Here is a 27,857-nt window from a genome sequence, read left to right as displayed (position 1 = left end):
ATATATATATATATATTTCACTGAGCCAAATAGGACATCCATATCTTTTGTTAAAATTCCAGTTACTAAACAGAGCTAGCTTTCAGGAAAAAAACAAAAAAAAACTAAACAATAAATGTAAAACTGTTGTGGTGAGGTGTTTTTAAAACTCTGCAATTTGTATAACCAACCTTATTCTAAAACTTTGACCAAATGTACAGTGGGGAAAATATTTATTTGATGCCCTGCTGATTTTGCAAGTTTGCCCACTTGTAAAAAGAAATGAAGGGTCTGTAATTTTTATGGTACATTTATTTTTAAATAGTAGAGACAGAAACGAAAAAAAAAAAAATCCAGACAAAAACACATTATATAAAGGTTAGAGATTGATTTGCATTTCAGTAAGTGAAATAAGCATTTGATCACATACCAACCAGCAGGAATTCTGATTCCGACAGATTGGTTATGTGCCCATACGGAACAGAGATTAGTCCGGTCACTTTAAGAAGTTACTCCTAATGTCAGCTCATTAGGTGTATAAAACCATCTGTATCTTGCCTCTACCACCACCATGGGCAAGACAAAAGAGACGTCAAAGGATGTCAGATACAAGATTGTAGATCTGCACGAGGCTTGAATGGGCTACAAGACCAGAAATCCAAACCAATCGGCCTTGGTCTGGAGCTCCGTCCAAGATCTTGCCTCATGGGGAAAGGATGATCATGAGAAAGGTGAGGGATCAGCCCTGAACTACACGCAAAGAGGTTGTTAATAATCTTAAAACAGTTGGGACCACAGTCACCAAGCAAACCATTGGTAACACATTACAATGCAATGGACTGAAATCCTCCACCATCCACAAAGTCCCTCTGCTCAAGGTGGCACATGTACAGGCCAGTTTAAAGTTTGCCAATGAACATCTAAATTATTCAGAGAAGGCTTGGGAGAAAGTGCTGTGGTCAGATGAGACAAAAATTAAGCTCTCTGGCATTAACTCGGCTCGCCGTGTTTGGAGGGAGTGAAATGCCAACTAAGACCAAAATAACACCATCCCTTTAGTCAAGCACAGAGGTGGAAACATTATGCTTTGGGGTGGTTTTTCTGCTAAGGGTACAGAACGACTTCACTGTATTGGGGGGTAAATGGACGTGGCTGTGTACTGTAAGATCTTGGATGAGAAACTCCTTCCCTCAGCCAGAACACTGAAGATGGGTCATGGATAAGTCTTGAAGGATTACAATGACCCAAAACATACCACCAAGGAAATAAACGAGTGGCTCAAGTAGAAGCACATTAAGATCATGGAGTGGCCTAGCCAGTCTCCAGACCGCAATCCTATAGAAAATCTGTGGAAGGAGCTGAAAATTTGAATTGTCAAACAACAGCCAAGAAAGCTTAAGGAATTAGAGAGAATCTCTAAAGAGGAGTGGATCAGATGTGTGCAAACCTGATGACCAACTACAAAAAAATGTCTGTGCTTGCCAACAAGGGTTTCAGAACCAAGTACTAAGTCATGTTTTGCTTGGGGATCAAATACTTATTGCACTGAAATGCAAATCAATTTCTAACCTTTATATAACTTATATAAAATATTGTATTATATATAACGATTTAATATAATTATATAGTTTAATTTCTGGAATTTTTGGTTGGTATTCTGTCTCTATACGTTAAAATAAACCTACCATAAAAAGTACAGACAATATACAATATCAACAGGGGATAAAATAAATACTTTCCCCACTTTATCAAACACTTTGTCAAGATTTCTATTTTAGAGGTTTTTTGGTACGGTTAAATTGTCCCATGAAATCACATGGTGAAAATTGACCTTGGTCTGAATGGTCTGAAAAATGAATTGTTTTATCGAACATAGAAGTGTTACTGTTAATACTCTGGTTTCCAAAGAATGATCTGTTTGTCCACACCACCTGTGATGATAGTACTGCATTGTCCATTCATCCACATACACGTTACTGCACCTGCATTAAAGATACTCAATCAGGTTAATACGAAGGGCTGAACCAAAATCTGGAATGTTAAAGAGTGCTACATACAACATTTTTTACTAAACAAAAATTTAGCATTTTGACTAAATTCTTAAGGGGGTCACACACCAGACGAGAAGCACATCACCACATCGAGTCTTTAAAATTCAAACATTGTTTTCTAGGAGCGTGGTGCCCAGCTACGACTCAGGACGCCGTTCAAATTCCTGCCGCGCCACAGAGCGCCATCTGCATTATTTTATATTAAATAAGCTCAGAATTGAGCTCGCGCATATAGAATGTGCGCGTGCGATATGTGATACCTCACGATGTCCTAGACGCGGCACTGTGGGGCACTACGCTTCTCGTCTCGAGTGAGACCACCTTAAGCCACTATCCTTAATACAAAAAGCTATCCAAAATGCAGACAATTAAGAGAATGTTGAGAGAGAGATTTCAATATTTAAAAAAAGCGAAAAATACCTCAGAGTAATCAAAATGAACATACAATATTTAGTAAGTAAAATATTTATGTATTTTATTTATATAGAGTATTGCATTGTTTGCTTAGTAATAAACTAATGTCCAACAATTGGAATTTGTTTTAAGTCAAAAATCTTGTACATCTCACATGGAGTGTGGGTGGGTGAGTTTCTGGCAATACAGAGCATTTAAAGGGATCGTTCACCCAAAAATGAAAATTCTGTCATAATTACTCATCCTCAAACCCGTAAGATCATTGCTGACTATGGAAGGTCAGAGAGCTCTCGGCATCCTCAAAAATATCTTAATTTGTGTTCCGAAGATGAACAAAGGTTTTACAGGTTTGGAACGACATGAGGGGGGAGTAATTAATGACAGAATTGTAATTTTTGGGTGAACTATGCTTTTCAAATGATTAAAGTCACTCCATTTCAGTTAGGATGCCAAATTCCATCATTACCAACAGAGTTCAATAGAAATTGTTACCATAGTCGACTAGAGATGCTTTTGGGAAACGCACCCCTGGTAAGACTCACTGGTGTGTGTTTACCTGAGTGAGCAGGTATTTTGTGGACGACTTTACTGCTAAGGAGGTCCCATACACTGAGATCTCCTGACATCCCTCCAGATAACACAGTGTTACCATCCCAACAGAAACACCTAAAAGGAAGAAAGTGATCTTTGGCTTAAAAAATAAAGGAAGCGGTACATGTTGATAAAATAGCTCCTTAACATAAAACACAGTCCAATATATATATATATATATATATATATATATATATCTCAGTGTTCGTTCACCTCTGCTCTTCCTCTGAATGTACAGTAGCGATGAGCATGCCTGTCTGCACATCTGTAACCACCAAACACGAATCCTCCCCAACACTCAGTATATGTCTGCTGTCTGAACACAGAAACAAAATTATACAAAATTACCCCTAAAAAAATAAAAAATAAAAGATCTTGAATATTCTTACATTAATATGAAAGACACACTCACCAGGACTGAAGGCCACCTGATGAATCTTTCCAGAATGGCAGGTCAGTTGATTTAGTGGGACAGGGTTGTCAATGCCCCAAAGAGTAAGTGTTCCTTCTTTAGTACCCGTTGCCAAAAGTGTGCCACCTGGGCCAAGATCTAAAGTATTAACCTGTAAATATTTATTTACAATATATAAACTACATAAATGTTACATTTTTCACAAAATAATATAAATGCACTTTTCTTCATTAGGGCACAAATATATCAGTGCACTCATACTGTAAATGTACAATTTAACAACCATTGCTTAGTGAGAGAACTATTATATATGCCACATTTTATATTTACAAATAATTACAATTATTATATTGTAATAAGTGATTATAATGTTTTTTTTTTACTAATTACTTTAATAAAAATAAAATTAATTCATCACTTATTTTTATTTTGTGCACAAACCTACATGAATTTCATTATTAAAAAAATTTAACTCTCCAAAAATTGTGGCATGGAAATCATTTAGACACTTTGTATAACATGGTGGAAAGAACAGCAAATAGTAACTTTTTACATACTAAATATGTCAGGCTCAACCAGTTAACTTTGTTACCCAAGAGCTTATAATGTAAGAAAATATAATACACAATCAGAGCAGCTGAGTCCATCTTCAAGAATCACTAAAAACACATCTCATCCATCTTTTTTCCATCTAGCATTTTCGAATTCTGTTCTTAAAAAAAAAAAAAAATTATATAATTTTGGACTTGCACTGTATTCATTTACTAACTGCCTGTTTTTTATATAGTGGTTTTTATATCACTGGCTTCTCCAATCTTTTTGTATTCTATCGGTTTTCTTTTTATTTATTATAAAATTAACAAAAGCAAAAAAAGGCCTCCAACACTAGCTTACTCTACCTTTTTTCTATTCTATCTTTTTTCTTTTTATTATATAATAATAAAAAAAACATTGCTATGTGTACTGCATTAAGCGAACTGAGACTTGTTATTGCACTTGCATATCATTAACTACATTAACATGGACAACAGTACTCTAATTATTTACCTTATTCTTTCTGAATAACACAATATTATGATTAAGGTGTTTACATGAGTAGCTTTTAGAATATTCCTTTCATAGTGCCTCTGTCACTGAATACTTTCAATGTACCTTTTTCATGCTATGAGTAAACAGACGATGGCGTTGTTGAAACCATCCTTTTTGTTTGCTGTCAAAAGGTTGAACACTGCCATGTGTGTATCCTGTCCATAATGTGGCAAAAAGTCCTACAAGATGGTAATATGATTAAGGTGCGTACATGTCTGTACTGCACTTCAATAATGTGATTACCTTGATTTGTGTTTACTTCGTGTATGATTTTAGCCAATTTAAGGTAATCAAAAATCTTTTTACATAGTAAATTCTTAATCCGAGTATTGTGACTTTGTTAAAATTAGAATATTGTTGTCCATGTAAACATACTCATTTCTCTTGATTCAAAGTTGATTTTGATTGCTTCCACTGTCCTCAACTGTAAGTAACTTTGGATAAAAGTGTCTGTTTAATGACTAAATGTAAATGTAAATCAAACAATTACATTTTAGTTAATTTATGGGAATTGTATAGCAATAACTAACCAACATTTAGTCCAACCTAGCTAGAACAATACTAGCTATTATACTAATAACAAAATGATAGCTTTAAGCAAAATATTCAATCCTGCAATGCAATAAGCAATTATTTGGGGCAAGTATGATACAATTTAAATGTACATGACTTCACCATAGGCTTAAAGATTATTAGTTTGCACATTTTTCCATTAAAAAGCTTACCTTTCCGTAGTTATATAGAGATATAATAATAGATTGCTTCTTATTCCATTTGTTTTTTTACATCGTTCAAACTCAACTATAGCACTTTGTTCACTTTTTAAAAAAATAACTCATTGTTAGGTATGTGACTGGCTCTAGGCAATAGTACAGCTTAGATGTTTCTGCTACAATCTGTCATACAGCCTGGCATAAAAAAATTAAATAGTAGGTTTATGAGACTTAACATTTAATTTGATAAACTAAAGAGACTAAGCTTTTACACCTCAGTTCTGAAATGTGAAAAAAATGAATAATCAGTTGTTTGACAGTTGCCTATATTGCAGTTTTTTAAAGATTCCTCAGCACTAACCCCAGCCTCATGTTCAAATTCAGAAAGCAGGTCAAACTGTGTCCTTTTATTACTGGAGATGTCATCTGCTACACATTTCCAAATCTGTTGAAGTAAAACAGAGAAAGTAGTCAACTGAAAAGTCAATTGAAACCATGATTTAAAAAAAAATGCTGTGTTTTGAAATGTTTAATCATTTGTCCCTTATAAAAGGACAGATAAATTAGTTAAAATATTCCACTATAATTTTTCAGATCCTACTGAAATCAGCAATTTTTTATTGGATTTTTTCAAGTTCACCAGAAATAAAAATGTTAATAAGGTTTATTTGAAACCAAGTAAACAAGGTGTCCTTAGTAACTGCACAGTACATTCAGCTGTGCTCAGAGGTAAAACCAAGACTTATCCATCCCTAAATGTTCTGTAAGAAAGCAAACTTGGCTAAATTAATTTACAATACCTTCACAGTAGAATCCCAAGATGCTGTGTAAAGTTTGTCATCCCTCCAGCAAATATGACTAACTGCATCATCGTGACCCATCAAAGTGTCTTGTTTTCTTCCATATGCTACGGAGTAAAAATATCTAAAGGAAACATGAAAATATGAACAGAAATAAAGGGGCTGAAGAGTGATAAAAATGAGAGAAATTCAGAAATGTATTAAATTACATGTTTGTATGGATATGATATGACTGTGGTTACTATATAAATGCTTACACATTGTTGTCCCAGGAGGAGCACACAACAATCTTATCATCAGGAAGCATCAGACAGGAGGACAGTGCCTTAAGGGTAATTTGAGAAAAAGAAATTGTTTTAGTTAGAGGTAATAAGATCATATGCTTTTCGCCATTGCACTCCAGAGGCCTGCGACCTGGGGTTCGGATGTGGAACTTGAAGCGATGGAGAGTGAGCAGACGGGCCTCGCTCTTTCTCTACCTCTCTCGGCCGAGCATGTGCATAGTTTCGCCAGTTGAATTTATGCATGATTATTTACACTTAAATTTATAAACGCAACACTTTTGTTTTTGCCCCTATTTTTGTGAGTTGAACTCAAAGATCTAAGACTTTTTCTATGTACACAAAAGCTTCAGGATCTCTTCATGGTATCTCTGTGCATTCAAAATGCCATCAATAAAATGAACCTATGTTCGTTGTCTATAATATATGCCTGCCCATACCATAACACCACTGCCACCATGGGCCACTTGATCCACAACGTTGACATCAGCAAACCACTCACGCACACGACACCATACACGCTGTCTGCCATTTGCCCTGTACAGTGAAAACCGGGATTCATCTGTGAAGAGAACCCCTCTCCAAAGTGCCTGACACCATCGAATGGGAGCATTTGCCCAGTCAAGTCGGTTACGGCAACGAACTGCAGTCAGGTCGAGATCCCGATGAGGATGAGGAGCTTGCAGATGAGCTTCCCTGAGACAGTTTCTGACAGTTTTTTGCAGAAATTCCTTGGTTATGCAAACCAATTGTTGCAGCAGCTGTCTGGGTGGCTGATCTCAGACGATCTTGGAGGTGAAGATGCTGGATGTGGAGGTCCTGGGCTGGTGCGGTTACACGTGGTCTGTTGTGAGACCGGTTGGATGTACTTCTAAATTCTCTGAAATGCCTTTGGAAACGGCTTATGGTAGAGAAATGAACATTCAATTCACGGGCAACAGCTCTGGTGGACATTCCTACAGTCAGCATGCCAATTGCATGCTCCCTCAAAACCTGCGACATCTGTGGCATTGTGCGGTGTGATAAAGCTGACAAATCTAAATTTCCTTTAGAGAACATTTACTCGGGCCTGATGCTTTCACGTTTAGTGGCCCTTTGCAACCTACTCTGAGCTTGTAGACATGCTGGCCCGACGACCCCAGTGAATCCCAGTCATCTAAACTTGACAAGCAGTTCCTGAGCGCCCAAATTCAAGACCTGCACGGAGAAAGCCCTTTTTCGGGAATCTGCAGGAGATCTGCTCCAGACCCTGGAAGCTGCCATTCTCCGTCCACCTTACTTATGCGGCAGCCACTGACTATACCAGCCTAGTGGGTTCTGTGGAGCAGGGCTATACCATCATTTTTGCAATCGAGGATACGCTAGCTATGAACCTCTCACCATCTTCAGCCTCTTCCTGGATGTCCCACCCCCTCCTTCCGACTAAACCATGTGGGACCACTTCCACCCTTATCGGAAAGACCTACATGGCAGCTGGTCAGACAGGCATGGTCCTTCATACTATGGCCATTCTCTAAGCCTCCCAAAGAGACGGACAAGGGGGGGGTCTAACCCCAGAAGCAGTCAAGGAGCTCCACAGAGCCACACTCTATAGGTCGTTCTGTGGCGGGCTCGGTGGCTGCAGAGCGCCACCTGTGGCTTAATCTCACAGAGATCCATGAGAAGGAGAAAAGTTTTTCTCCTTGCATCTTCCAGATTTGGCCCCTCTACACTAATTCTTATCAGATCTTCCACTGTGTCTAAATGAAGGGATGCTCTAATGTGTCTGATTTGAACAGCTAAACAGTCCCTAAACAGCTTATACTACTGATTATAAAAAGTGATTATATGTTGATTCTTTATTTATTCATTTAGTAAAACGTTTGGAGCAGTTTTTGTTTGTTAAATATAAGTTTATTTATTATATAAGTAACGACCAAACGTCCAGTGGTAGACAGTCTATGTTTGATAAATATAGCCTTCTCAAATCATTACGACTTGCCTAAAATAAAATCAAGAGATGTAAATCAGTTCAAGCATATAACAATGTTTAAATGTGCTATATACAATAGTTTGTGCAGAGACGCTTCAGAACATGGAGATGCCAGCGTGATCACTTGCATTTTTTTCAGTGGATACGCCATCATTTTAGCTAATAAAGGTAAGAGTAATACATCATAACTGCAAAGGATCAACTTTTATTTGTGTGCACTCACAATATCAACAAAACACTGAGCTTTCTGCCGTCTCGTCTTTAACAGAAGTACAAAAATTAACCAACACTGTGAAAACATGCCTCACAGACATGATAAATATATCAATAGAAAGTTTTAAATGACTACTTAACGAAATAGAACAAATCGAAAACAAAATCACTTTCATTATAATCTGTGAAGATGCATTGCTCTCTAAAAGGTATGTCTAATGAGGAGATGACTAGTCAGGATCGGCAACTTCATCCTTGCGACACAGACTCCGAAAACACTAGTTTATTAGTAAATAATTAAAATATCTCCTTACTATTTCCCCCATCACATTTATTATATGCAAACTGAAGCCTATCGCATGTATTTGAACGCAGAACTGTTTAGCTGTGCTACTGTTGCAGGACAATAAACACCATCCAGTCGCTCTTGACAGTCACAGTAGCACGGTCTCATGTTGTTTCCACCAGCACAGCACATTTTTTTTCATCACTAATTGATGGATGTCTAAAATATAAAAAAATAAGGAGAAGTCTAAAACAGGTTGGAGGCCCGGCTAATTTTGGTCCACTACAGGGAATTAGTGAGTCACCACAGGGATGACCTCCTTCAACACATGCGGTCCTTTTGGACTCAGAATAAACACCAAGAATAGTATTTTCATCCCATCTCAACAGACAGTTTTCTTGGGGGTTCACTGGGATTCTGTTAAGATGCAGGCCCGTTTTGCTCCTGTCTGGATTTCCAGCCAAAATGCATGAATGGCCCGCTTCAAGCTAGGCCATCATGTTTCTGTAAGCACCTGTCACAGGCTTTTGGGCCTCATGGCTGCAGCCATGTGCTGTGCTGCTCCTGGAGCTGCTTCATATGAGGCCGTTGCTTTGGTGGATGAAACTGTTAGGGGTCCGCCTGACGGCACCAGCTTCTCGCCTAGTAAGGTTGGTCTCACACAGTTGCTTTCGCATTCTTTCAATGTGGCGGGTCACTCTCTCCTCAGAGAGGAAATGTCAGTAGGGGTCAGTATGGGTGCTTTTCACCGTTGCTGAATGGTTACTACAGATGCCTCTCTGACAGGCTGGGGCATGGTCTTCGAGGGCAGGCAAGCTTGCAGAGTTTGACCGGAAGAGTTCCTCTCCTGCCAAATAAACAGCCTGGAGCTAAGAGCCGTCTTTCTGGCACCGATACATTTTCCACACTCTTTCAAGGGGTGTCATGTGATTGTCAGGATTAACAACATGTTGGTAGTCCTCATATAAACTGCCAAGGGGGTTCAAGGTCATACACCCTGGACAGGTATGTGCGCAGTCTTCTCCATTGGTCTCAAAGCAGATTCCTCTCCCTGAGAGCGGTTCACGTCCCGGGAGTCTTGAACCTCGCAGTTGATTTTCTTGTCTAGACAGAAGCTCAGATCAGGGAAATGGGTGCAGAACCACCAAACAGTAGCCCAGATTTGGGACTTGTTCGGCAGGGTGGAGGTGGACCTCTTTGCGTCACAGGAGTTGTCCCAATGTCCACTTTGGTTCTTCCTGAGTTCCCCAGCACCTCTACGTATAAGATGAGTTCACTCACCCATGGCCGAACCTGACACTGTATGCGTTTCTGCCTGTTAAGCTAATTCTGGCGGTAAGGTTGCCCTTTTGTTGGCGCTAACTTAATTAAAGCGAGTTGGGGATTTAAAAGCTCTCGGTCATCAAGGTGTGTATGGCTTTTGCCCCTGGTCTGGTTAAAGTAACCCAACAAACCAGGCCAGGATATGTTCCCAAGGTTTTGTCTGCATCTTTTCACTCTCAAGTGGTCACCTTTCACTATTTTCTTCCTCCTCCTAATGCTTCAGGGGAGGATGAGAGACTTAACATGTTCTGCCCTGTCAGAGCTTTGAAGCTGTATGTGGATAGTTCTAACCAGTAGAGGAAGTCTCCCCAGCTGTTAGTATGCTTTAGTGCTGGCTGCTGTGGGTGTACCGCGTCAAAGCACAGAATTTTGCACTGGGTTAGGGTGTCTGTTTTTCACCTCTCAGCATTCAGGTGCATTCCACCAGGTCTGTGGCATCCTCTAACAATCTTTTTAGGGGAGTCCCCCTAGAGGATATTTGTGTAGCGGGAGGAAGTTTCTCTCCACACACTTTTATCAGGTTCTATAATTTGGATCTTGACACGGCCCCTGGTTCCCGGGTCTTGTCCTCTTGAACCAGCCAGGGATACTATCAGGTTCTTCATCGGGCCAGATACGGCAGCATCTCGTTCCCTACTCCGAGAACTTGGGTTGCACAAGTAACCCGAGACGATTTCATTCTAACCTGGCAGTGGTATACAGTCACCCCCCAACATTTTTTTGACTATTACACCACGCTTAAAACAATTTGTTACACTTCAATATGAGATTTTTTTAATTTTCCACTTTCCACTCGCTGGCGGATAACACAACCTAAACAAACTAAACATGCATCATCATCTTCAAATACGTTTTTTTCAGACTAAAACAAAAACAACGTCTTCAGAAAGCTTGGATTTTGCTGGACAAAAACATCATCTCAAAGTAGATGAAAGTGAAAAAAAGGAAATTTATCAATATTAATGTGGACAGAGCCTGAGACACTTTAGTTCATAGAGCTCTCTCTTAAACAGTTGATCTGAATCAGGCGTGTTAGACAGACAGAGCAAAGCTTCCTCATGAACAGGATTGAAAAAAAAATGATTGTATAATTTATGTCTAATGCAATTAAATAGACAGATTTTTAAAGTGTGGCTTAAGTTCAAATACCTTTTAGGACCACTGTGTTTACTACAATCTCTAGAAATCTTACCATGTTCGAGAAGGACACACTTCTTTGAAGTCCATTTTCTTTCGAGAACATCTTCAATGTGGAGTCTACGTGATGATAAAGGACATGTTTACTTAGATTTCCTTTGAGAGGTGATCATTTAATAATTTAAGTTCTGCGGAATTAAACTCTAATTTATAGGAATCTGTCCCTCACTAATGAGACTAAATAACCAATGAATTCCTAACCTTGAGAAGTTGAGAAGATGGAATCCCCACTGAGGGTCACAGCAATGCCTGTTACTGCTCTGAAGAACCAAAATAAAAGGGTCAAAGGTACATTTAAAAATCTGACATTAATCTTTGTTTTAAAACACGCAATTACAAGGACACACTACTTAACAGATACTCACTCTTTATGTATTTTGTGGCAAGACTGCAATGTAAGTTTGTTCATGTTGCTCCAGGCCATTTTCTTACTTTCCTCAGTCAGGTCCTCAAATGATTCCATACTTGGAGATGCTACACAAAACACTCATGGATTATATCATAAAAAATGTACACAATTTACAAATAAAATTACACTTTCAAATATTAATTTGCACATTAATGGCTCCACATATACTAAAAAATTTAAAATCTTTAAAATGGCAATTTTGCTTAAATTATGGGTTGAAAAAATTATCACATCCTTGATTAAATTCAACAAATCAGTACAATCGAATGTCCAACCATGCTGCTGCAGATTGTGTTTCAATGTGTGAGATGAAATGGTCACCCTCTTCATATATTTTGCCAGCTCTCTGCTTGTTATTTTCCTGCTTTTTCATATATATATATATATATATATATACACATACACACACACACTGTACATACATACATGAAACGAAATCAACACTCCAAATGATCATTTCAGGAACCTTGTTTTTAGGACAATTTCAGCTCTGCATAGCAAGGGTTGGAAGATACGGTTGGATAAGGTCCATTTTAAGTGGTACATTAGGCTGGAAAGAATGTTGTTTGATTTTAAAGGAGAAAACAAGCATCAAGCCATTTCCCTGACAAACAGCTGGAAATTTGTTTGTGGTGAGTGGTTTAAGAAAAGTTTAGGTCTTATTCAGACTGTCAGTTGAAATCTGATTATTTTGGTTTCTGATTGGAATCTGATTTAAGTCTGAAAACTTAGAGGTATAGACCAGCAGTACGTTTTTATTTTCTGCTTGACTTGAATTCGCAACAACACAACCTTGTTTGGGCAAAGAAATTGGTCAGACTGAAACTTATTTAAAGGAATACAATTTAAATAGGATTTCAAACAACATATTAATGGATTTGTACAAAACTGTATTTTCATGTGATTTTTTTTTTTTTGCCGTTTACACTTACTAAATATGATCGGATTCTAACCAGACATGTACGGAGCCCCACGCATGAAATGCAAGAAAAAAAATTAATTGTGCGCACGATTTACCAATTCATTCCCTCAATGTACTAAAACGTGCACACGATTACTATTCTGTTCCCTCGATTTACTATTGTGTTCCGTCAGTTTGCTAAGTCATGCGCACAATTTATGAATCGACTGAACGAAATAGTAAATCAAGGGAATGCAATAATAATAATGTGCACTTTTTAGTACATTGAGGGAATGAATTAGTAAATCGTGCACACAATTTAGACTACTATTTTTTCCTGCATGTCATATGCCGGGCTCCGCAGACATGCACAAAAATCTGTAAAAAAAACAACAAAACAACGCACTGACAGTCTCAACAAAACAAACACCATTAGTGCAATGCATGTGTGATTATCTCGTACATGGTGATAGCTCACTGCTGCTGAGGCTGGGGGTGGCTGACAGGTTGTGGAAGCGTGGAGTGATCCTCTGAGGATGAGGAGTGACAAAGAGTTGTCGAGGCGTCTGTCCAAACTCCAATATCTGAGTTAGCATGGCTATTTTCTGATCTGGGTCCTCAATACTGCAGAAACACAGACATAAACACTGCAAAATGTACTTTGACAAATATATAAAAAAAAAACTTAAAATTGCATCAAAAAGCATTCAGGCAGTCAAGTACAGTATGATCTATTTAATAAGGGATATATTTAAATTTAATGAATTTACCTTTCGCAGTCAACTCCTCCCTCATATGTTAATGGATGGAAAACTGTAATATAGCAAACATCATTGTTTTATCAATATAAAATATCAATAACACTAATCCATCATACTTTAAATTAGGGCTGCCCTCAATTAAGAATTTTTCTGGATGACTAGCAGTCATTCATTTTAAGCATTAGTTGGCAAAATCGCATGTTTATAATAAACAATTTAAATCTTTATAATGAGCCATTAATTGTCTACATAGCCTAATAAGTGATCAAGCATAGCATAGACATAAAGCTTGTCACAGCGCACGGGCAGAAGTAATTATTATGAATGTATCAGGGAAAAACAGTAAGGAGGCTGCATTTTCATTTTAATAATTTGATAAACTCATGCTTTCTTTGTTTTCGATTTAAAAGATGAACTTGACAACACCAACTCTCTATCATGGACATGGCTGTTTGCATGTTTCATACAGATAACAATGACAATATTTGTTTTCCATTTTAATTGGTTAATTTGGAAGTAGACATTTCACTCTCTACAGATATATTTTTAATATTTTTAATATCTTTAAGGCAAATTTTCAAATTCTTGAATCAATTTTGCATTACAATCCTCATAAAGCTGCAGTTCTCTCGGTTGGTTGTGCATCTTTTTCTTCCACACTTTTTCCTTCCACTCAACTCTCTGTTAACATGCTTGGATACAGCACTCTGTGAAAAGCCAGCTTCTTTGGCAATTAATGTCTGTGGCTTACCCTCCTTGTGAAGGGTGTCAATGATTGTCTTCTGGACAACTCAGATCAGCAATCTTACCCGTGGTTGTGTAGCCTAGTGAACCAAACTAAGAGACCATTTTGAAGGCTCAAGAAACCTTTGCAGGTGTTTGGGTTGATTAGCATGTCACCATATTCTAATTTGTTGAAATAGTGAATTGGTGGGTTTTTGTTAAATGCGAGCCAAAATCATCACAATTAAAAGAACAAAAGACTTAAACTACACGAGTTTCACAATTTGAGTTGAATTACTGAAATAAATGAACTTTTCCACGACATTCTAATTTATTGAGATGCACCTGTATTACTTTAATCTGAATGACCAAAAATGACAAAATATTTAAGGAGAAAGTGAGCACACCAGCGCCTCCATCTGTCCTGCTGTGAGCATTGTGCAGCTTACACACTCTGCATAGACACTTGAACAACACACATTCTCTAGGTTAACGTTGCATTGAGCAGCCATGTAATACTTACATCTTTCAGATGATAAGCCATATTTGTGGTGGGTGAATGATAGGCGGGCGTTAGGATGTCCTGCCCGATGTATTGTATTACCATGGAATAGAAGTAAATGTTCTGTCTGTGAATTGCATACAATTTTGGTCGACCAAGCCTTTTCTGGTCACTAATGATTAGTCGACTATTAGGGGGCAGCCCTACTTTAAACACTGTTTTATAACTGAATATTTGACTGATGCCAATCTGTGTTTGTCTATTTTACCATTATAGGCAGCCACAGCTTCACTTCCCCTCTGTTTGTAGCCAAAAATCAGATCAATCCACTCATGCAGGTGTTCAGACACATACTGACACTCCAGTGCTAAACGCATTTTCTCCAAGAAGTCGTCTGGATCTGCGTACATACACAACACAGAGAAATGTGAACAAAATATCAGATGCGATTTCATATATAGAGCACCGAAGCAAGATGGGTGGCACTTATTTGCACATGGCAACTGAATTTCATTCATCCTATAACGGTCAAATAGTTTGAGCTATATAAATGGAGTCTTTACAAATTAGCTGAGTTGAATCAGGGCATTTAATAAGGAGGACTAAAATGTGCGGTGTCTGGGGTTCTCCAGGACCAGGATTGAAAACCACCAAGTTAGAGGGTGAGAGTGAAAGGTAGTTAATTTCAGCAAGCAGCTATTTCTGGGTTTAATTAAATGCATTTTATAATGAGCCTAATTTACATTAAAAGAAAGCAGATGCACACAATGACATGAACAATAAAAATGTGCTATTTCAGCACATTTAGCACTTGGTGATTATCTTAATGATATATTATTACTTTTCAGCTATGATGATATTATGCAGATCTTTCAAAATCAATACTTTTCCAAATAAGAAGTTGTATAATTAAAAAAAGAAAAAAGTGAGAAGGACAAGAAAGAAGGAACACCTGAAGCCCAAGGAGGAAGTTCAACATTTTCAACTCGGCCTCCTCCCTGCCTCCTGCCCAGATTCAAACCTAGCAGATTCTTCAGAAAGCTGCTGTCACTTCCATAGAACTCAGGAATCAGCTGTAAATACACAGATAAAAACACACCAAGTACTTTATTGCATGACCTACAATTGGACCGCTTCACAAAATAGTACATTTTACCACACTAAATTATCAATTTTGCAATACAATAGAGAGGCAGGAAACTAAATTCAGAAAACTCACCTCTTTGAAATCTGTGCCTCCCTCTAAACAATTCTTCCACGTCTCACCAACACTGCATACACAAATGCACATTAACGTAAGCAAATGTTTTTTTTCAGTGTGTGTGTGTGTGTGTGTGTGTGTGTGTTTGCTAGTGTGTGCAAATACCTGTTGAACATCCTGTCTGCCTGATCAAATCGTCCATTCTGTAGGCAAAGCATGTGCTCTGGAGCTGCAGGAAGGCAAAATACATCTCATCAAACACTACAGCATACAAAAGCTATCACTAAGTGCATATTCAGATCTACAGATTGCATGCTTTGTTTTGTAACATGGACATAAATCTTGTTTTCTCCTTTGTTTTGCTTTCACAAGTCAACATTTCAAAGCTACCAAAGTGTATGCAAGTCACATGTCACTAAAACCGTCAATTCACTGGCCAGAGCACACCCGTTTATGCTCCAGGACTCCACTCATTCCCATCTAGATGGATTGTTTATATATTTATGTTTTTAATGCCATATCAGCAACAATGGCTATATTCATGGTAATATTAACAGTAATGGATTGACAAATTAGCTTGAATTTGCTTGCTCAAATATAAGCAATAGATGCTCATGTATCAATTCCATCTAAATCGGTATACAGAGGTTATCCATTAAATAAATGAAACTCAAACTACTTTTGCCCGAATACTGCTACAGAGGCATAAAGCTGAAACAAATCCTTACCGACTCTGACAAGGTAGAAAAGCACATATCCAGGTGATGAATAATGACTACCGTACATAAAATGAGGCTCAGGCATGTCTCTGTAGCGTTCCTGTAGCACACACACAAGAGATTTTTATATGAAGATAAGGAACATTCGAACATTAAAAAGAATGTCTGTGATTACTGGATTTCTCACCAGTAATCTCTCCAGTCTCTCCGTGTTCAAAGCTCCAATTGGTTTACCGAGATCTCGAAATGAAGCAGGGTTCAGCAAATCTGAGAACAAAAAAAGAAAGTTTTTTTTTTTTAGCTTGAATGTGTGTGATGTATGATCTGTGTGTCTGTGTTAGAGGGAGACTGACCCAGCTGTGTGCTGCTGTAGTCACTGATGACCCAGGGGAACACTGGATACTGGGATAGGTCATTCACACTGCGGTCTGCTAAATTGTTTAGATGAAGTAGGTACTGATAGTTGGAGATGTGACCTCTCTGCCACTGCAGCATGTAGCTCTCCGCTGTGCACTCCGCTATATGGTTTTCTGCATCAAATACACACAGATCTTCAGTAAATACAATGCGTTTAAACTGGAACGTCCAAACTTACAGATTCATTTTATTTTAGACCCTGCTGGAAAACCAAGATCTGGTTTTTGGAACATGGTTGTTATTAGCTGGTTTTGCATGCTTTTAAGGTCAGCCTGGTAGAACAGGTCCCACTGCGGCTCCTGGAGACTAACTTCATGATCTGTTCAAGTCATACTTACAGTTAAATAACAGGAATTCCACAACAATATCATAATTCAGAGGTGGATTTTTTTTTTAACTCCCAGCCTTCTGAGTTGGGGGTGTGTCAATTAAAGTCAATGAACGCTGACTCCACTTTTTAGTTTGTTGACATTTTGTGTACTATTCATGAAGAAAAAAATACTAATGGTTGGTTTGAAGTGACAGGCTTACACAACCAAACTACATTTACAAAATACATCTCAGAATTTCAACCATATATGTGCTTTACTACCCAATGCTCAAATGATAATGTGAAAATAAATATAATAATATGGTTATCCTTTATAAATACCTTTATACATTGAGGATAATACTGACAGGGCTGGCTGCGACACCTTTTACTCAATCAAATATTTTAGATAGCTTTATTTTGGTTATAAAAAAAAAAACCCTATGGTGGGTAATTCTGCCGTTTACGGACACTGATTTGTAAAACAAAACAGAATTTATGAAATAGCAAAAAAGGAAAAGTATTAAAAATAATAATAATAAAAAAAGACACCACTATTTTAATACAATTAAAAATAAAAATACAAATTTGGGATAAAAATGTGGTTTTATGATGTTCACTACTGCAATTTACCTAACAACTATTTCAAAAATATGATAACTTTCTAATTTTACATATAGAAACAGCACCACTGCTAAACACCCCTATATTTACAGAAATACAGCCCATGTGACAACCTCCCAGTAAATCCTTGATTAAAACTATAAATGAAAAAATAAAAGCTTACCGAGGAAAGTTGCAATGTAGTAATAAAGCTCATCTCTTTCTTTAGTACTGTAGAACTTCAGGTAGATATCAGAGCAAAGATCATTCTCTGTGCAGAACACTTCAAGGCCCTTAACACACACACACACACACACACACACAGTAAATACACAAATTCACTTATGAATGCATCTCTGCAAATTATATCTTTGTCTTTGTGTGTAAATTTCATAAACAAAACTAGAGAACAAATAAATAAATGAAGAACATCAAACAAACACTCACCAAAGGCCTCAACCCATGTCTCCGTTTGTAGATGCGTCTTACACTATGTAGCCCAATCTGCACCACTAAATCCTTTTAGAAATACAGAAACACACATAAGAACTGCAGTCAAGGAACTGCACAGTTGATAAAAAGATATGTGATAAAGAAAGCATGGCTTGCAGAAAAACTCACAGGATAGCCGTTCATTGGCTGGAAGTAAAGATTGCAATCAGTGATGCAAACGTGACCAGCGTTTGTCACCAAAGGAGAAACCATTTCTGCAACACACTCCATGTGTGGGTTTTCTGTTACATTCTGAAAACTGCAGACACGAACATTATAATTAATCCATCTTTCAACGTGAACACAATTCTGAAATACTAGAGATTTGGGATCTGTTAACTCTGTCTGAATAGGCAAGGCAAGGCAAGTTTATTTATATAGCACATTTCATACACAATGGTAATTCAAAGTGCTTTACATCAAAGAAAGTAAAATAATCATGAAGAATAACAAAAAAAATAAAACAAGCAATTTTAAAACTTTTAAAATGATTAAAACGTTTACTTAAAATCATTTTAAAAACAGTTAGAAAATGATTTTATATAAAAAAAAAAAAAACTTTGAAAATATAGTGCAATCAGTTCGGACATAGCACATGATAGTACTGCAACCTAATACTGCAACCTAATAATATCTGAAAGACATATACTACCATTCAAAATAGTTTTTTTGTTTGCGGCCACATCAGAGCCTTAACACACCACAAGATGCGTGCAGTGTACATAAGGGTTTATATTCAACAAGGCTGCATTTATTTCGGTTAAAAAAAAAGAATATATTACTACAATTTAAAAGAACTATTTTCTATAGTAATGGCCAAAATTATTAGAACTAGAATTTTCACCAGCTAAAAATGGGAAAGTAATAAGTAAGCTGTTTCTGTCTTTTGCTGTAGTGTGTCAGTATGAAATATCAGTTTACATTTCCAAACATGAATTTTGAAAATGATTGTAATAATCCAGTGAGATTTTTGTTTGCACTGACAGCAGCCAGTGCTCGCACAGAGATCTCACCATCATAAGTCTGTCTGGAATGACACGAAGAAACAGAACAAACTGAGACAGACTAAATCCAGAAGAACGGCGGTGACGTCTCCAAGATGCTTCAAGAAACCTACCTGCAAAACTACCTGAAAAACTTTGTGCAAATGTACCTAGGGCAAAAGCTTTAAACACAAAGAGGACGGTCAAACCAAATGATAGAATAACCCAATCATAAATGGTAAGGAAAATCTATTAATTATATTATTTTTGACAGCATTTGGATTTTACAGCCCTGTAGCTTTGGAAGAAGGTTTCTTGAAGCATCTTGGAGATGCTGTTTATAAAAAAAATAATAATAATAAAATAACTCTCTAAAAGATCCCAAACTTTTGAATGGTAGTGCATGTACTGCTTATGTACTACTTCTGTATGCAGTGTGAAACTCTAAGATCATCAGCAACTGAATGAACGAATGAATAAATGAATGAACGAACAGATATGATACTTGTTGGTTCTTACCTGTTTTTATCGAAACGTGTCCTTGCTAACCTGGACTGCAGAATAGCTGCAACCTTCAGCAGAAAAACAGATCAAACACCAATCACTCATAAATATTCCAAAAAGTACGCAAATGATAAAATAATGAAAATTTGTTTCATTTTAACTGACCATTGCTGTCTGGTCACCCTGCTTATCCAGACAGGATGCTCTGTGTAACTGCAAAAAATGCCAAATTACTTCAAACAATCAAGATGAAAGACCCCATGAAAACTTGAAATATCAACGTAAAGGAAAAGGGGGGGAAACCTGTAATAACATCTGAACAACATCCTCTGTTTTTCCCGGCACCTCCAATTGGAATGTGACCTTTTTTTCTCCCTGACATGCATAAATGAATCAATACATAAAAAAAAAGAATAAATATTATGTCTTGAAATTTGCCAAAACTATAACATAAACAACAGATATTTTGGACGGAGACTCCATGAACTCACCCTTTCATATTTATATGGAGCAACCACGTTTTCTTCTTTAATTAGATAAATCTGAGAAAATAATAATAATAATAATAATAATGAAACCTGCAAGACTACAGATATTAAAGGTTTAAGAGGAACTGTAAGGCGCACTTACCTGCTTGGTTTCTATAAGAATACAGGCAGGTTTACTTCTGCAAACACACATAAAAAGGAATTGAAAAAGAAAATAATTAAAATGATATCAATGCAAAATTGCACTAAACCCAAAAACATCAAACAAAACATGATTTTTGTGAACATTAATCATCCGTATTACTCTATAAATGGGTTGTGGCCTGTTTCTTCCACTGCTCCTATTCCTTTGCAGTCTTTCAGAAGAATCTGCAAGAAATACATTTTCTTATTGCAGAGCAAGAAATAAAGCAAGCTTGGTGATAATATGAAGATAATACCTTTAAAATAGGCTTAACAGCATCATCGGGTTCAAAAATGATTGATTTGGAACAGATTTTTAGTGAGCCACTGGTTCGTCTGTGTATAAAAAGAGATATTAAAAAGTCATCAAGGACTATCTTTGTTGAGTGACAAATTCTGACTCCAACAGAGGAGGGGAAGAATTTCAGCAAACAATGAACACAAAACTATTGTAAAGGTTCGGAAGATCTATAATGTGCCATAAAAGTTGCTTTCTTTTTTTTATGATGCTCTCTTTCATTTTCAGAACTTGACAGAACAAGAAAAAAAAAAAAAAACTTTTGTTTTCCATGAAGAGAAAAATCATAGGGTGAGTAAATGATGACAAAAGTAAATTTTTGTTTTAACTATTCATATGAACTTACTAAGGTGTGAACTGAGGGGAGGAGGGATTAGTGAATTAGAAAAAAATATATATATATATATAAATATATATAATATTATAATATTATATATATATATATATATATATATATATATATATATATATATATATATATATATATATATATATATATATATATCTTCATATAAGGGTTCAAGGAATCATCAATAAAAACTCTCTGCTATTACTATAGTGTAGGAAAACATATGTGAAAAAGTTAGCTCTCCAACAGCTCTGGCTCTCTGATGTGCGATGTGTCCAAATACCTGGTATCGTGAACTGAACAGGGGTCAGTAAATGAGTAAACAAGTAAACTATTTCAGTCACATCAACAAACTCAAGAATCGATTCCTGTTTTACAATTGACTCTGGCACAAGGGCTATTCAAAGTCAAGGAATCAACCTTTTTGGAGTCAACTCCCCATCACTAGACAATCGTACAGCCAAGCAATTCGGTGTCATATTCTGAAAACATATTGTATTCCCCAAATAAATTATTCAAGATCAGTTATTCAGTTAGTTAGCTCACCTGTTTGCCTCCTGACCTCTGGCGGTCAGATTATATGCAGTGTGGTGTTCAAAATAATGTTCCTCCAGATCCAGCAGCAGCAGCGAAAATCTGCACATACACATTAACAACTGGCAAATGTTTCAAATGTTTTTCTCCTTTGTTCAAAGTGATACATTTCTAATGGAATATGGAAAGGTTCTTTAATCAAAAACCCTACTTCTTGTTCTTCCAATGCGAGTTTTAGTAATTTTAAAGGTTTAATTTTTCAATGTTTTGCAGGTATCTTATGATGCCATTGGACATCTATCCTGTATTATTGGCAACTGTGTTACAAGATCTATTTTTTTTTGTTTGTTTGTTTGTTTGTTTGTTTCATGTTATGTTGGAATCCTTTAAAAAAACTTTCTCATTAGATTTCTTAATTAAAAGGATGGTCTGACCATCATTTCTTCAACCTCATCCCGTCCTAGATGTATGGGGTACATTCTTTAGATGAACTTAAACACATTACTAGAAGAAAATAAAATAAAATAAAATAAATACCTTTCCATCTCTGTGAGGCCATATAATTCAAATTAAGAGCTGTTCAAAAGTTTATAAATGCTTTATAAACAAAATGATCCCAATGGTAACACATACAAAGCCAGAGGATAAAATGAAACAATAGGTGTGCAAGAAAAATAATATTTTAAACTATAAACCATGACTTCTGGCAAACTAATTCTCTAAATGATGAGAGCATTTTTAATGTTGAGTAAAGTATCTCTCTGGTTTCAAATTATAATGAAAAATTCAGTTAGTTTCAATGTACACTCAGTAAAGGTCTGTTCAAACCAAGGACGATAATCAGATATGTTGCTCCAAAGGAGCAAGGAAGTTAATGTTTTTAACTAAATATTAGTAGGGCACTTTTTTTTAAATAATGATGCAAGAGATAAATTATAATAAACACTGCAAAGCTCTATAAATAAATAAAACTAGTCAATTTTAATTTCACAGTGACTTTAAGTAAAGTGCCCTGGTCTCTGCCTGAAGGAACGAAACAAATTAATAAATAAAGTCTGTATGACACCTCTGGTCATGTGACATCAACAGTCCTCATCATGTGAGTGCAATCAGAATTTTTGTAAACTGCAAAAAAAAAAAATGTAAAAAAATTAATTTCCAAATTAGGTCAAAAGAAGAACGTATTGCGATCACAATGAGAATGTGAGTCTTTATTGCAATAAGATGAGTATCCACGCGCTTGAAACAAACAAGGGACTGGTGTTGTTCCCACCGTTCTCTCTCTATCTCTCAATCCCGATGCTATGAAAATGTTAATTAAAGTCGAAATAAAAGTATTAACAAGAAAAGAAAAAAAACTGAGTTTACTCTAACATAAACGCTACACGTAACAACACGTATAACGTACATGTGTTAGATGTTTTTACTGGCCTATGAAGAGGAGGACCCAGCGAGCTAAATTGACACAAAAGGCCTGAAGTCAGACTCCTACGGGACGGACATGAGAGAGAATACCCTCCTGATCCGTCTGGGATGCCGGTATGTCAGTTAAAATATGAAATATGAAAATATGAAAACACAATACCGTTCTTTGCTGCGATCCTTCTTCGTAATGAAAGCCATGAGGGATCGGTGCCTGCTGCAGACATGTAAACACGGAAGTCCTCTGAAACGGAAGAACCGGCTGATCGCTTCTCATGCTGCTTGCGCTCATGCTGCTGTGGAGAAATAAATAACTATATACGTTTTTGGAATTTGGGTGTTTATCCATTCATAACATTCTGTTGACGCGACCAAATTTAAAAATCTACTTATAAAAAAATAATTTCGGTCCTTGATTATGATTGGCTGGTCCACGTGACCTGCTGTGTTTTATTAATGAAATCTTGCCAGGACAGAACATAGCCAAAAAATAGGAAAAAAATAAAGGTAAAATAAATTAAAAGACAGAAATATATCCAGTTATATAGCCTAGTAAACTAGTAAAAAAATATTTTTTTTTTAAATAAACCACACACCACAGCCCTTAGTGTTTCTAAAATTCCTGTGAACCATGGCTTCTTCTGATCTTTTTCATTCTGAACCAGCCTACATAGAAAATACATTTATGCTATTTTTTAATCATCACTGATGACACATCTCTATTTCCTTCCACTGTAGAAAAACTAGGCCAAATATGAAACTGAACCTACTTCACAACTGTTAAAAAGTAAAAAAAAAAAAAAAGGATGTATCAGGGGTCTCCAACCCTGCTCCTGGAGAGCTATACAGTCCAGCAGATTTCAGTTCCGACACCAATCAAACACAGCTACTGTAAACCAGCTAATCAAGGCGTTCAGGACTACTTGATAAATACAGACAAGTGTGACAGAATATGTATTTGTACTGAATTCTACTGAATTAGACAGGTGTTTTATCCATATTTTAAATTACTAATTGCATTGTGGGGTAAGAATTCAAAGGTGCAAGAGGTGGGGGCCGGACTAGTTTGTTCTGTGTCCCAGGTGTGCTGGTCACTTTTTGAGCACAAAACTTTGAAAGCAGCTCCCATATGGAGTTAGACTGTTGAGCAACCATTGTTGTTAGTTGGTGCATTATATGGTTAAAACTTTGTAGCAAACAATCACAGAAGTCTGATGATCCTGCAAGAAAGGCATGGAATTAGATATGAGTAGGTTAATAAAAAATATTGGGTGACATGGTAGGAAACAGAATGCTAATACGTGGGATTTTAATGCATACAGAACATTACAATAGGAACAACAACACACAAACCAAACTGCTTATTATTAATGATTTTTAGGGAAAAAAAGCAAGCCTGTGGGTCCACCCCTAAACATAACCATCACTCCAGATGCAAAATATTGTCTGAAATATATTTCTAAGACTTGGATAAAACAAATTTGTGTGTGTCCCAGCAGGGTTGCACGGACTGGTTACATCAGAAAGGCCCTCTGGCATAAAACCTGTGCCAGATGGCTGTGCGGATAGTTCTTCTGTGATAAGCCTTAATGTCAGGTACACAATTTTAGGCATGATATCTCCTTGCCAACATTTATTTTTTTTTATTTTTTTTTTGCAGAATGCAGACCAAAGCTCGAAATCTGAGGCAAATTGGTGCTCTTTCACATGAATGATCACATAGTGTGAATTACCAAAGAGATAAGCGTCGATGCCAAAGGAATATTTAGCAAGCTAAATATTTATAGGCTGTTTGCAACCCAGAGACTTGCAGTATGAAATGTGTTTTGACTGGAAATGGCATTGGAGATGACTTAGAAATTTTTTTTTTGCCATCAAATAAACAAGGATACATGGATGCAGGTAACATGGAGAAAGAGTATGTACTGGTCATTTGCATATAGGCTACTACTAGTGTTATAACAACACAAATCCGGTTGAAAATCAGTCACATTGTCCTTTAAATACCCAGTTAATAACTAATAGAACATAGGTGATGACAATGAACTGACATTTAAACCATAATGAACTGGGAAATGTAAATGCAGACACAATAGAACAGAATACAAACTAAGCTCCCAGAATGACTTAAAAATAAACAAACTATGTCAGTCATTTTAAAGCATGGGAACAGATTACATGTGACAATATTAACAAGTTCAAGCTAAGTAAAGGCAAAGCTGACAATGAAAAGGCAAAGCTGGCAAACATTTTGTATTAAATTGGTACTGTAGATCAAAATCTGTGGGAGATGTCTGGGGATTAGGAGTGTGAGAGGAATCAGGAGAAAATGGAAATATATCCCATCTGGTGATACAGGAGAATGCAGCAGTCTGACAAAGAGAAAGCAGAAATGATAGTGAAGGCACGTACTGAAATTCATGCTCCTGATAACAAGAGTGAATAAGGGAAAAGGAAAGGGGATTAACAAAATCAGTTTACCTTAGAGAGAATAGATCAGATGAACATCACATTGAAAGTTCCATTACTGTTGGAAGAAATGAAGAGGGCAACATCTCATGTGAAAAAAAAAAGAAATCTGATACATGTTCTAGTATCTATGAAGCTCTAAGTTTTTATAATGAAGTGTAGAAAGAGGTAAAATTACTAATTAGACATAAAGAGGCAGTAAACTAGGAAACCTAGTTGCGCCTCTGTGTGGGGCACGGGATGATGATGCAAAATGGCACTTCAAGTTGTTTGGTCCCCTACATCCTTCAACCCTTTAAAACAATAGTTTCCGGAGGGTAAACCCTCTGAAGGGATTAGGACATAGGGATGAGCCCTTCTGAATGGAACGCAGGGTTTTATTTGCCCGCCTTATTTTGTTGTTTGACCTTGTTTCTGTCACCCCTTTGATTATGTTAGTTAGTTTACCTGTGTCTCATTAATTATCCTTATTTGCCTGTGTATTTAAGTTCCTGTCTGCTCAGTTTTAGTTTGTTCGTTCTCATCGACGTACAGTATATGTGTATTTCCAGGCCTCCTTGTTTGGATTACATTAGTTGGTTTTATTAAAGACTATTACCCTTCATATTCATATGTGTTCATTTCAAGTGTCTGTGACAGACCCATTAGATTCATTGAACTAATTCAATGTGTAAATAACACTGATGTCACACATAAGAAAGATAATGGAAAGAATGATACCAAAAGATTAGCATAAAGTAAAGAAATTCTGCCACCAAATGGTTTTAGGAGAGGGAGATAATGTACTGAAATATTGACTGGAAATATTGACTTATATTAGTACTATACTTTACTATAGTACTATACTAATTATGGAAGGATTGGTTTGCATGTTACTCTTGTCCAGTTTCATTAAACAAACAGACAATGTACAGGTCATTTTCTGCCAGGACATTATCTAATCATTTTACAGACATTTCTGTTAACTCTAAAACACATCACAATGCAAGATTTGTGCTTGTAATGATTCCACAAAACAAGCAAATTAACTATTTAGTTTACTCATGTTGGTGAAGAGGGAATACAGAAAAATAAAATAAAATACATGATGCTATCATTTCCAGACTGTGCACTGGACCTTTGAGATTAAATCAGATTCTGCACATTATAGGGACATTAAACTCCTTACTGTGATAAATGTGGTCATCCAGAAACAGTAATCCTAAACTATGCTGCATATGTAAGAGAAATATTTCATCTAAACCCATCATCACGAGCACACTCCAGTCCAATAGACATCTTCTTTGTTTGTTTAAAAAGCACAGTAAAACATCACATGAAGAAGAATGCATATCATAGCATAGCAAAAGCAAAAACCATGCAGTTAGTCGTCAGCCTATGAAGCTCAGATATAGTATTGTGAGACTGCATTGAAATATCCCGAAAGCACATTGGTCTCTATTATTTATATAACAGAACTAAGTTAGTTCTAGAACTAAGTAATCAGGGATAAGGACCTGAGAGAGATGAGCTAGAACCTGATGGTCACTCTCAGAGCTTCAGAAATCAAGCATGGACAAGAAAGAAACTTGCTTATGGACAGCTATCACCAGTTGGAAGCCTTTTCTCAGTGGAAGACCCATGAGTCCCGTTTGGAATCTGCAAAAGACTCTGAGAAACTATATTCTCTGGCATACTGAACCTCATTCACACCACAGAGTCAGACGGCAACAAACGAGTTAGCCGTTGCATTTAGAATTTTATGAAAAACAGCTCCCACCTGAACACTGAACATGTTCAGTCGGGTGAAAACAAACTCCAACCAATGGCAACAGATGCCAACAGTGCACACTGATTCATCAAAACTCAACAAACGTGTTTGTTGGCATTGCAGTGTGAATTGGCCTTGAGAGTCATGTTTAGAGAAAACCAGGCATCACTCATCTTCTGCATAACACCATGCTAATTATATAATTTGGAAAAAAAACTAACCCATGCACTCAGGACCTCAGGAAAGGTTCGCTTTTTCAACAGGACGATGACAATAATTACAAGAGAATGCAAGAGTGGCTTAGGAAAGACTCTATGAATGTGCTATAGCCCAACAAGAGCAAGTACAGTTGAACATGAAACTATAAGTAACAGAGCAAATATTAGGATATAAAGCACTATTTGTTTCCAACATTACACTGCTTAACTGGCTCAGCTGCATTTCAGTGGAAGGCCGCATTTCTTACTTTGCTTAAGGTTCTAAGCGTGTTATAAATTTGAAGGGGTTATGGTAAATCA

The 27,857-nt window shown here is 36.8% G+C and overlaps 1 protein-coding gene across 1 annotated transcript; it reads right to left on the bottom strand.

The window, feature by feature from the left end:
* Window positions 1–23,459, bottom strand: nsmaf (neutral sphingomyelinase (N-SMase) activation associated factor). Its single transcript, XM_026268094.1, has 31 exons — window positions 23,284–23,459; window positions 21,711–21,800; window positions 20,775–20,853; window positions 20,639–20,703; window positions 20,477–20,513; window positions 20,338–20,388; window positions 20,150–20,221; window positions 20,012–20,059; window positions 19,862–19,914; window positions 18,489–18,618; window positions 18,315–18,386; window positions 18,052–18,160; window positions 16,891–17,067; window positions 16,725–16,804; window positions 16,547–16,637; window positions 15,984–16,047; window positions 15,837–15,888; window positions 15,570–15,690; window positions 14,886–15,017; window positions 13,402–13,444; window positions 13,095–13,255; window positions 11,687–11,795; window positions 11,523–11,581; window positions 11,317–11,381; window positions 6,307–6,374; window positions 6,050–6,173; window positions 5,611–5,694; window positions 3,448–3,598; window positions 3,249–3,351; window positions 3,001–3,110; window positions 1–1,961 (listed from the first exon to the last, which is right to left on the bottom strand). Exons 1-31 carry the CDS (start codon window positions 23,319–23,321, stop codon window positions 1,867–1,869), a joined length of 2,733 nt encoding a protein of 910 aa, XP_026123879.1. The 5' UTR covers window positions 23,322–23,459; the 3' UTR covers window positions 1–1,866.
* Between the last annotated feature and the right edge of the window lie 4,398 nt (window positions 23,460–27,857).

Source organism: Carassius auratus, chromosome 7 (genome assembly GCF_003368295.1).
Source record: "Carassius auratus strain Wakin chromosome 7, ASM336829v1, whole genome shotgun sequence".
NCBI classification, from domain to species: Eukaryota; Metazoa; Chordata; class Actinopteri; order Cypriniformes; family Cyprinidae; genus Carassius; species Carassius auratus.
Note: the sequence above shows the minus strand (reverse complement) of the source record. Positions and strands in the feature narration are given on the sequence as shown.

Excerpts from the sequence above, each read along its gene's own strand:
- nsmaf (XM_026268094.1), bottom strand. The coding sequence starts at position 23,321 with ATGGCTTTCATTACGAAGAAGGATCGCAGCAAAGAACG. Across the intron at positions 3,599-5,610 it reads AATTTGAACATGAGGCTGGG|GTTAATACTTTAGATCTTGG; the intron begins GTTAGTGCTGAG and ends AAATATTTACAG. Across the intron at positions 3,111-3,248 it reads CATTCAGAGGAAGAGCAGAG|GTGTTTCTGTTGGGATGGTA; the intron begins GTGAACGAACAC and ends TCTTCCTTTTAG.